Source organism: Alligator mississippiensis, chromosome 4 (genome assembly GCF_030867095.1).
Source record: "Alligator mississippiensis isolate rAllMis1 chromosome 4, rAllMis1, whole genome shotgun sequence".
NCBI lineage: Eukaryota > Metazoa > Chordata > Crocodylia > Alligatoridae > Alligator > Alligator mississippiensis.
Window position 1 is genome coordinate 127,219,342 of NC_081827.1, and position 10,420 is coordinate 127,229,761.

The window sequence follows — 10,420 nt, forward strand, 5'->3', positions numbered from 1 at the left end:
ACAAACATTCCTTTTTTTGGAAACACTAAACAGACAATGCCAATTACACCAAATCATAATGTGCATAATAAACATATTACACAATTTGATTGCTTGCCACTGTTAAAATATTGCTTTGTCATCTTATTTGCTGATCTGGAAATGCACAGACATAGAAAAATAAATGCCATTGCTATGATTTATGTGATTTATCAGGAGAACCTATAATACTTTAACCTTTCCAAAAAGTTAATTATCTCAACTGTATGGTCTGAGGTGACACCTCAGCATGTTGCAAAGTATATAAGTCCACAGTTTTCAGTTCCAAATCCTCTTATCCAGCTGAAACCTGACCTGTAACCAACATGTCAACCCAGAGTCAGGCAGATCTCATTCATATGTTCAAGGGGATTCCTTTTACCACCAGGTCATCGCTAGAACTATTAAAATCCTTGGATACCTTCGATGCTAGAGAAGATGATGTCCTTTTGGTTTCCTATCCAAAGTCTGGTAAAGTTCTACTTTAAGCTTTATTTACAGGGACTCTTAAATGTTTGCTGAACTTTCCGAGTTTAACCTAGTTATAAAAAGTGCCTGTGTGAGACAGAGAGCAATGTTTAGATTCAGGATTTAAATATATTGATGTATTATTGCAATATGAAGCGTGAAATTGTAATATAGAAATAATTTGTCTGTATTTTAATATTGTTATGGTAAATAACAAGTATATCATGTGTCTGGGTATACTTTCTTAATAGATATTTCTTCCTTGCTAGTAAATAGCCCGATCTTTTCAGTATGGTTAGGTACTTTCTGAGGTGAATCATTAACACAATGGTTCTCAACTTTTTAGACTAAAGGCACCTCTTAGAAAATGCTAGCTTTTATCTTTTACTTGTTTTTTGACTACGGAAAAATAATAGAGTAATTCTTCTGCTGCAGGGAACTCAGAAAGAAACCCAGTGGGTCAGAAATGTTTTTGACACTATGGATTCCTATTTGAAATCTCTGGGTTTATCTTGTGAATCATGTGAGTCTCAATAGCACCCTGATTGAGAATCACTGCATTAACAAGTCAAGAAATTAAATTATTTCCATGCTTCTTGTCTGTAACTCTATTAATCTTTTCCCCAAAATAATGTCAGTCATATTTTCAAAATATGTAGGCCAAGGTGTTACAGTATGATAGAAACTTAAGTTCAATACTGTATCTCAGTTTCCTAAAATAACACGATCATTAAACTATTGTGGCAGGATTTTCCTTTGTTCTGTATTGATATAGTGCGTAGCACAGTGAGGTCTTAGACCACATTTAGGGCTCATACAGTAAGATAAATAATAGTAATCTAACCACCTCCTATGTGATAAACTATCAGAATAATATGTAATTGCACAACAAGCTTAGTATCTCTATTACTCAGCATGTCTTCCTGGCAGAATCATTCTATTCATTTTGCAGACTCACCAGAACTATTTACCTATGTAAGTTTCTCATATTACTGTTGTAGGTTTAGGTTTTCAAACACAGCTGTCAAACATGCATGCGAATGCCAAAGACAAACTTTTTCCATGTTAATTTTCCTAATAACAAAAACTTTCTTTCCCCTCTTCAACCTTACCACCTTCCCTTCCTCTTCCAAAGGCACACACTGGCTTGCACAAATTATAATGCAGCTGTACACTAACCAAGTCACCCTAACCTCTCCTATCGAGTTTGGAGACATTTTGAAACTGGAGGAACTGAAGAACCTTTCATCCAGGAGAATTATCCCTACACACTTGGACTACAACATGTTACCGATGAATTTTAAGAACAAAGGATGCAAGGTGAAATATATAAACTTAATTCTGTCTAGTTAAATAAATATCTTGTCTTGTCTGTAGTTAACTACCTTTTAAATACACATTGATTGCTCTATTGTTAAAAAAAGCACTTTCTGCCATACCAGGTTGAAGCAGTCACTAATTTCAATGAGCTTCTCTAGATTTAACAGTATCAGAAGCAGTATTTTCCCATAAATTAATTGACTAATCAAAAGTGGAGTGGCATCTTGGATACAGTATTGGACTATGACCCAGGAGATGTGTCTCTCATTTCTGTCTCTGACAGTCCTTGAGCAAGTAATTTCATCTCTCAGAACCTTGTTTTCCCCATAGACAAAATGGAGGTAAACAGTATAGACCTTGGTAAAAGCACTTGGAGAGCTCTTGGTGAAAAGTCTCATATAAAAGCAAGGGTCATCATCATGTTCACTTGTTCCACCAAATTTAAATAGATCCATATGCAAATTTTGACTATTTTTGTGTCAGTTTTTTTAAATACAGAAAGACTATATAGGCACATCCACACATCACCATATGGCAATGTAACGATGTGCTATGTTGCCATATAGTGCACTGCAGTGACATAGCAATCATGCAGGTCTACATGTGATTGCCAGCTACATTGCTGTAGCGGCACGCTCCCCTGCCATAGTGTGCTGCTACAGTGACGTAGCAGCAAAATCTAACCATGTGCCATGCACACAGCACAGTAACTGCCCATACTGCACTGTGCTTTAGTACTTCCAAAAGGAAGTACTAAAACATGGCACCATAGCAACATCACCATGCAGCAACATGTGTTCAGTGACCACTGTCCTGTTTTGTGAGTCACATACTTAGTTCAGGCTGTGTATTAAATGACTAAAAGTCCAAAATAAATTCCCCTCACTTACATAACAGTTTCCTCAACATTTATTGTTCTCCAAAACATGATCTTCATATCCAGTATTTTGGGTCTAAAGTATAAAGTTTCAGTAATACATCACAACACCCAGCTTCTCAATAGCTATATCACTTTGTAGATATAACCTCTGCCCTTAATCCATGTACTAAACTCCTAATGATTTCAGTGGATGTTTGGTATCCAGGAGGCAGCAATACATATATTGCTTCTTAACCTGTATTAAAATTTCAGGGTTTAAGAATAAGGTTTTGTTATATGGTGACATTTAATTTGTGTCATAAATTTATATCGTGTCATTATAATAGATGGATACCATTTTGGACTTTTTAAAACGTTTTAAATGATCAGTAAGTGTGAGTGGTATATATACTTTTGGCAGAAAGGTCCTTTAATGACTCTTGTTACCTGTTGGAAGGTCAAGGACTTTGTTACCTATCAGAAGAACACTTGATTTTAATGAGTCTCTGTAAAATTAGTCTATCAGTATATCTCACACTACTTATACTTCTGGGCTAACCTTTGTTTGACTTAGGTTACAGTTAGTGTCATGAAAAAATATATTGATTCAAACATAAATCATTGGACTTTGATTTTTAACAATGTTTAATTACTAATTATTCATGCTTCTCTGCTAATTTTGGACCTATGCCATGGTTTAAATTTTGAGCTAATTTATTGACTTAAATGCAAGTCATTGGACTTTGATTTTTTTTTAACATAAGATTGGCATGCTTCTTCCAGAAGCCTTTATTGTGCTATACAGGTTTCCTCAAAAGTGGTTATTAGGATAAATTGCTTGTTAAAATCCAGGGATTTCAGTATATTGTTGATTGCTATAGGTGACAATGCCAGTTATCTAAACAAAAAGTCAAGACTGAAGTATGAATTAAAATAAGGACTTCAGCCACAAACCCAAGTTTGGATCTCAAAACTTTCTTTTCCTGGAAATATGGGTACCATCAGGCCTGTGTTTTTTGGTTTTTCACATATCGGTATTATAGGTTTTGGGGGAATAAATAGCAAACAAAAAAACAAAAACAGCTCCAAACACTTCAGAATTTCAAATTTGTTGAGATCCAGGCTCTTTGGTCAGGGTCAAACCTAGTGCAGTGCCCTCTGTATAACAGATAGCACACAGCTTACACAGAAACACTTCTGCAAGCAGATCCTCTAAAGAAAAAAAATCTTTGTTAATTACATTATTTTAATTTACAGACTATCTACATCATCAGAAATCCAAAGGATACTGCTGTTTCTATGTATCATTACTACAAAGATAATCCATACCTTCCCACCATTGATAAATGGACTACTTTCTTGGAGCTGTTCTTAAAGGGAGATGGTAAGAACGAGTCCTTTTTTCTCACTCGAGCTTACTAACTTATAATGAATAGTAAAATCCACGAAATATAAATAAGGGTTAAAATTCCTTTTTTCTTTCTACAAGCCATGTAGGCCACATCCAGTCAGTAGTATTTATAGTATTAATATGCAATGGTTTTAACAATGATTTATTCACAAGCCCTGCTGAGCTCAATGGGACTTTGAATTCTATCAGGGTGAGAGATCAGGTCCTTCCTTATTATTAGAATGATTTCTGTTGAAATACAAAACAATATGGCTTTACCTTTCAACCTCCAAGCGGACATGTTAACAAGCTAAATGCTATGTTAAAATTCCAAAATGTAACTGGTTTTTTTTATAGGTTTGTAAAACATTTTGCCACCAACTCTAGACAAACTTGCCCAAATGAGTTACTGACTTGTTCCACACACAAAAGCAAGCAAGCAAAAGGAAATCTATTTGATTGCCTACCATCAAACAGGGAGGGGAGAAAGGGAAGACTATTTTTTATCAAAATCATCACATAGCCATACTTGTATGTCACTTTGGCTGGGTTGATCACAAGGAATTTATTTTTAAATCTTGACATACAAAATCTTTGTCACATAGGCTCAACTTTGCAACACAGCTTATTAGGAGCTACTTGTTCCAATTCCAAGACAAGAATTAATTGTTTATTACTTATAGCACATGAAACTGAAGTTCAGCTCATGCTCTTGTCCTTATTATCCACCCCCACTGTTTTATTATTACTCTGAACACGTTTGCTGCTGCTAGATAAGTCGAACAACTAATGGCTTTAAAAGAAAACATCAACTGTCATAAGAATTGGTAACACTGGGTGCATCTACACATTCATTAATGTGCCATAGTTACTATACATTAAGTTTAGTATTTAGATAACCGAGTTCTAAATCAATGCACAGTAACTCATGCTACTTTGCAGTAGCACCAGCACATTGTTTTTTAGTGACACTAACTGTGCAGTAGCTTAATACTACTGCATAGCAGCGTATTAGCACGGGTTTAGTCCAGCATGCTACTGCACCGTGTTACTAGGCTACTGCACAGTTAGCATCTTGTGTAGATGCACCCACTGTTGAGTAAATACTTGTTTAAGTTCCCCTGGACAGTTTAAAATAAAATAAGGAAATAAGAAAAATTACTGTGCAGCAGTAGATAAGTACTCTATTTTCCCTCCAGAGAAGGCTGCATTTTGTATTGAAGTTATCATTCCAAACAATGGTCTTAATCCTAATCCTACAGACACTTGTAGGCTTCCTTTTCTGAATGCTTCTATGACTATTGACTTCAGCAGAACTAGTCGTGTTAGTTTATGTTTGTATCCAGTGTTTTGAATTTAAGTGTCTTTGTGCAGTGATCTAGAACCAATCATCAGAAAAAACTAAACCAATTTTAAGGGGGACATAATGCATTATCACTGTTCAGCAGAAAGAGAACATTTCCTTCAGCATGTGGTATATAATTACAATTGTTCTGAAATTGTTATTTGTTACAATTCTTATGAAAATAAATTCATATGGATCCTATTTTGTATTTCTTTCAGTTGTCTGTGGATCCTGGTTTGAGCATTTCCTAAGTTGGGAAAAGCATAGAAATGATGAAAACATTCTGTTTTTGTTCTATGAAGACATGAAGAAGGTAACTGTATTTCTTGTTACCATTTCTGTTATTCATATATTTCATGTCTCATGTGGGATTGGGGGGACGGGACTGACCAAAACTATTGTAAAATTGCATCATTTATTTTTCTGCTCTTTGAAATCTCAAAGTCCAGAGCAGAACCAGTTCATAACACAGCTATACCTATATAGAATTAAAAAGGGTTATATAAGTATTAGCCAAGTAATTCTCTCAAATACATATTAGGTGTTAGAACCCAATTTCACAGAAGTGAGGAAAATGATATACAGAGGTTATGAAAGCTAAAGATACATCCACTCAACCTTGGATATAGAAACAAGGCTTGAACTAAGATCCAGATCAGTCTTAGGAACATATTGTTAGATTGCACTGCCAGACAGGGAGAAATTTCTCTTTTTCTGAGAATCCCCCCTAACTTGCAGTGGAATTGGAGGGGAATACTTGCTAGAGTTGATGACCTTGGGATTTCTAATATTGCAGGGTGGCACTGGAAGAAGTGCCAAAGTGATTTAAAAGCGCAAATTCACCCAGGCTAAGTACAGACAATCAAAAAGCCGAGGCTGAATTAAATCATCACAGGTTAGTCTAAGCTATGTAAATTGAACTGAGAAGCAAGTGGACAGACATTCATTTTTGGCTCCGGAAATGCAGCCACAGGCCTGCAGTGGCTCCGGCCAGAGCCAGGGGGCACTAGAGCATGCATCCCTGCTCAGTTAGAGGGGACAGCTTAGGCCAAGGCTAGCCCACCCACCTGGTAATGGAGGTGTTTACGGGGGAGGTGCAAAGCATCCTGGGGCCCTGGGGGACTGTGAATTAACTTGAATCTGGAGGGGAACTGGGGCAGCAGTTCAATAAACTGATTTAACCTAAATCAGTTAAGTATGATACTACATCCATCCAGGTTTATCTTAAACCAGTTTCTGCCATTTTGAAAGTGGTTTATGTGCACTGAACTTCTGTTGTTACAGATTTGAACCAATTTCTGATTGCTTTTACTGATGTATGTGTAATTTCTGTCCCTAGCCCCAGTGTTTACAAAACCTGTAATCCCATGAAATTAGGTTAAAAAAATAATCCATCTTTTAGCTGGACAGATTTCTTGCAGAAAGTTTCTGCCCTCCTCAAACTTTTAGCTTTTCATGAAGAAGTCTAAAGGCATTTTATTTTTCAGGTTGTGGATTTTCTTAATTAAAAATGTTATTTCTCACTAAAAAAATTTCCCCTAACCCCCAAATATGGCAATATTTTCCCCTTGGGAAATAAAAATTCAACTCTAAGTCTCATGGACCCTATCAAATCAATCTCACTCACAGACCATAGTTTGACAATGTACAGCATTCTCACGGAAACCAGTAGGAGTCACTCTTCAGAAAAATATATAACTGCCTTGTTGAACTGCAAAATTGGCCATGTTGCCATTCTTAATTTAAACAAGAGTGTATCTCTCGGGCCCAAATCTCTTCTTAATTACACCTTGTGTATGTCAATAGTAATTCATTGATTTCAATGGAATTACTCCTAGCTGACCTTAATGAAAATGGGTGTCTACACAAGATGCTAAATGCTCATCAGATTAATTCTATTATGCATTAGCGTATGATGCAAAAAACATGCTAATGCACAGTAGAATTAGTGTAATGCGCATTTAGCGTCACTAAAAAATGTTCATCTGAGCTAATGCGCAGTAGCGCCGATTACGGCACATGAAGTTAGTACCTGTGATTAAAGGTACTAACTTCATTAATGCACCATAATTACAGTGCATTAATGAACATGTAGGAATGCCCAGTGATAAGAAAATTAAGCCTAATATATATCGATTGTACATGCCAGTATGCTATTTAGTTCTGACTAAAATGAACACTCATTCTCTTCTGTTAGCCTATCTGACGTAGAATATGATATTTTTCTTAGAAAAATTAAGACTATTCTTCACATGTTCAGGATCTTCCCAAGACTGTGAAAAAAATTGGCGTGTTCCTGGGAATAAATATCAGTGATAGTGAAATCCGAGAGGTCTGCAAGAAATCATCTTTCTCAGAGATGAAAACTAACATAGAAAAAGAGAATGTTGATCCAAATCACACTGTTTGTGCACTGACATCTGACAAGAAGCTGATATTTCGAAAAGGTACGTTGGCTGAAACTAGCCCAATAAACTCTCACGTTGACCCTTTTTCAAAGCCAACTGATGTCAATAGAAGATTCTACACTGCCTTTATTGAACTTTGGAGCAGACCCACAGGGTCATGATGATAAATTCTTCTCAGTGAATCCATTTCTAGCCTACTTTTCCCCAAAATTCTTTGGTTATAAATGATTGCCATATTAGAAGAAAGAGGTAATTAGTCATGCTAGTTTGAGGTCAGGGAGAAGTCAGGGCAGAGTGGCACTTTATAGACTAACTTGTTCAGAAATGCATAAACTTTCATAGCCAGTAGCCTACTTTGTCAGATACTGTGAACATAGGGAAGAGTCAAGACAAAAAGTTTCCTAATGTTCTGTATGAGCTTTAGGGCTGAAAGGAAAATTTTATTCAGTTTAACACTTTATCTATGTTCTTTATCTATAGTTCAGTACCTCAATCTTTCACAAACACTAAAATGTACCCTCCTCTCTTACAAGCCAAGGTCATTCAGTTTATCAGGAACCAAAGACAGACACATTCTTTCTGAGGTAGTTTATAATTAGTGTTTATCTTATATATTACCCTGTGTTTTATTGAACCATACTTGCGAAAGGAATATGCTGACAACAAAAAATAAATGAATGCGTCAGTTGATAAAGCAAACTTTTTTTTATCCTAAGACCTCTGTCAGATTGAAAAGTTCTGAGAAGTGCTTAGGTTATGTGACTGTGAAATAAAGATCATAAATTGAGCTTGACAGGATATATTTTTACTCATCCATCTCTTTTGAGATTTCAGAAACTCTTCTGATCCCAAGTTGGGATGAAATGTCCCTGAAAACTCTAGGGTTTTGAGCACTCTTACTTTTATTTTATATAACCTTTAGCTTAAAACTTCAAAATTAAAAGCTATTTCAAATTTGAGCGTCAAAGTTGTTCATTTAATACTTGTGGAAATTGGATATTTGGATGATTTTGAAACTTTCCCCCAACTTTACAGACAAAAATATTAATAAAAAAGAGACTGACCTTTCCTGTAAAAAGAATTGTTATATTTCAACAAATTTTCTGTTGAACTATTACCAACCATTTTAACTCACGTCAGGGTCATTTGCTTATTTTATGTAGGACTTGCAAGGAGTAGTCTCTTTATTTGCCTTCTAGTTTTCAAGCCTTTAAGGGAGTGCAGAATCTCACTTTGGACCACAAATATGAAAACTAAGGTTGCTTGTAGATGTGCTCTGACGTGTTCTAATTAGATTAATAGAGTCTTCTCCATGTTCTAAGTAGAACATTCCAGTCTAGCCTCATCATCACATGTCTTAAGCCCCACTGCATTTCAAAAAGGCCGTGAGGACGCTTTTACTACACCTTGTCGAATGTGCTTTAATTCAAGCACCCCCACAGCCATTTTGAAATATGTGGGGCTTAATACACATGGTAGTGAGCTGTTTTAATTAGAGTGGCTGTCCAGGTAGCTCTCTAATTAAAACACCCCTCCCCCGCCTCTGAGCACATATATAGGTGAGTGTAGGGACACTTTTTAAATACGGGATTTAAACAAGCAATTTGGGGAACAAAGGCAAAATATGTAAGCCTGAAAATGTTATGGTTATTGTTATGATGTGCTGGCTGACAATCAGCCTGTTTCCAGTCAGGTTTCTGCAACACACAATCCAAAACATTATTCAAAATTATAGTTTGTATACTACAAAAAGGGAATAAGGATGATGGTAATGACAACATGCACTAACAAAGCCAGTCTATGTTTAAAAACTAAATCACTCACTCCAAAATAGCAAACCAACCTCACTTACTCCTTTTCCATTCTCCCTCCCCTAGGTACTGTTGGTGACTGGAAGAACCACTTCACCCCAAAACAAAACAAGTTGTTTGAAGAGATGTTTAGTAATAAAATGAAATACAGTGACTTGGCCAAATGCATTACATACGAATTCTGAGAAATAAAACTGAGACAAAGAAGCTGGAGAAGGGATAAAGTATTTAGAAAAGCTTGTACTTTTGAAACTGATACTTTCTGGGGGAAAAAATAAATACATTCAAACATTAATTAAATTCTCTCTCTTAATATGGGTAGCCCTAAGAACTGTACACAGGTAACAAAAGTCAAAGTAAAACTGAATGATCTCAATTTGATGCTGCTTAGCCATTTGGATTATTTCCAAATGAATTCATATTGGCTATCAGTCAACATGTTTTTTTGCACAATGAGGGTTACCCTAAAGTGTCATGTTAGATGTCATAAATAAAGATTTAGTCCTAAATCACACAGTGGTCATATCTACTACGGGTGTGTGAAACAGGCCCTATTCTATTCAGATTCAGCTCAAATTGGGGACAGTGATTCAATTCATTGATTCGGATCACTGTTCCCAATTCAATTCCACCAAATCGGAATCTGAAGATTCAATGCTGATTAGGAGAATCAGCAATTCAGCCATAGACACAAGTTCAAATGTTTTTTTCTACATACCTTCAGGGACCAGGCACGGCTCATGAATGCTGCAATAGTGGAACAGATGGAGCATCCCACAGGAGTGCAGGGGGCCCCCCCGA

General features: G+C 36.2%; 1 protein-coding gene across 1 annotated transcript; it reads left to right on the forward strand.

Annotated features, from left to right (window-relative positions):
• The first annotated feature begins 344 nt into the window (after positions 1-344).
• Positions 345-10,153, forward strand: LOC102572539 (sulfotransferase 6B1). Its single transcript, XM_006263796.3, has 6 exons — positions 345-489; positions 1,622-1,806; positions 3,923-4,049; positions 5,619-5,713; positions 7,661-7,847; positions 9,686-10,153. Exons 1-6 carry the CDS (start codon positions 345-347, stop codon positions 9,802-9,804), a joined length of 858 nt encoding a protein of 285 aa, XP_006263858.1. The 3' UTR covers positions 9,805-10,153.
• The last annotated feature ends 267 nt before the right edge of the window (positions 10,154-10,420 follow it).

Excerpts from the sequence above, each read along its gene's own strand:
- LOC102572539 (XM_006263796.3), top strand. The coding sequence starts at position 345 with ATGTCAACCCAGAGTCAGGCAGATCTCATTCATATGTTCAAGGGGATT. Across the intron at positions 1,807-3,922 it reads TTAAGAACAAAGGATGCAAG|ACTATCTACATCATCAGAAA; the intron begins GTGAAATATATA and ends TTTAATTTACAG. Across the intron at positions 4,050-5,618 it reads GCTGTTCTTAAAGGGAGATG|TTGTCTGTGGATCCTGGTTT; the intron begins GTAAGAACGAGT and ends TATTTCTTTCAG.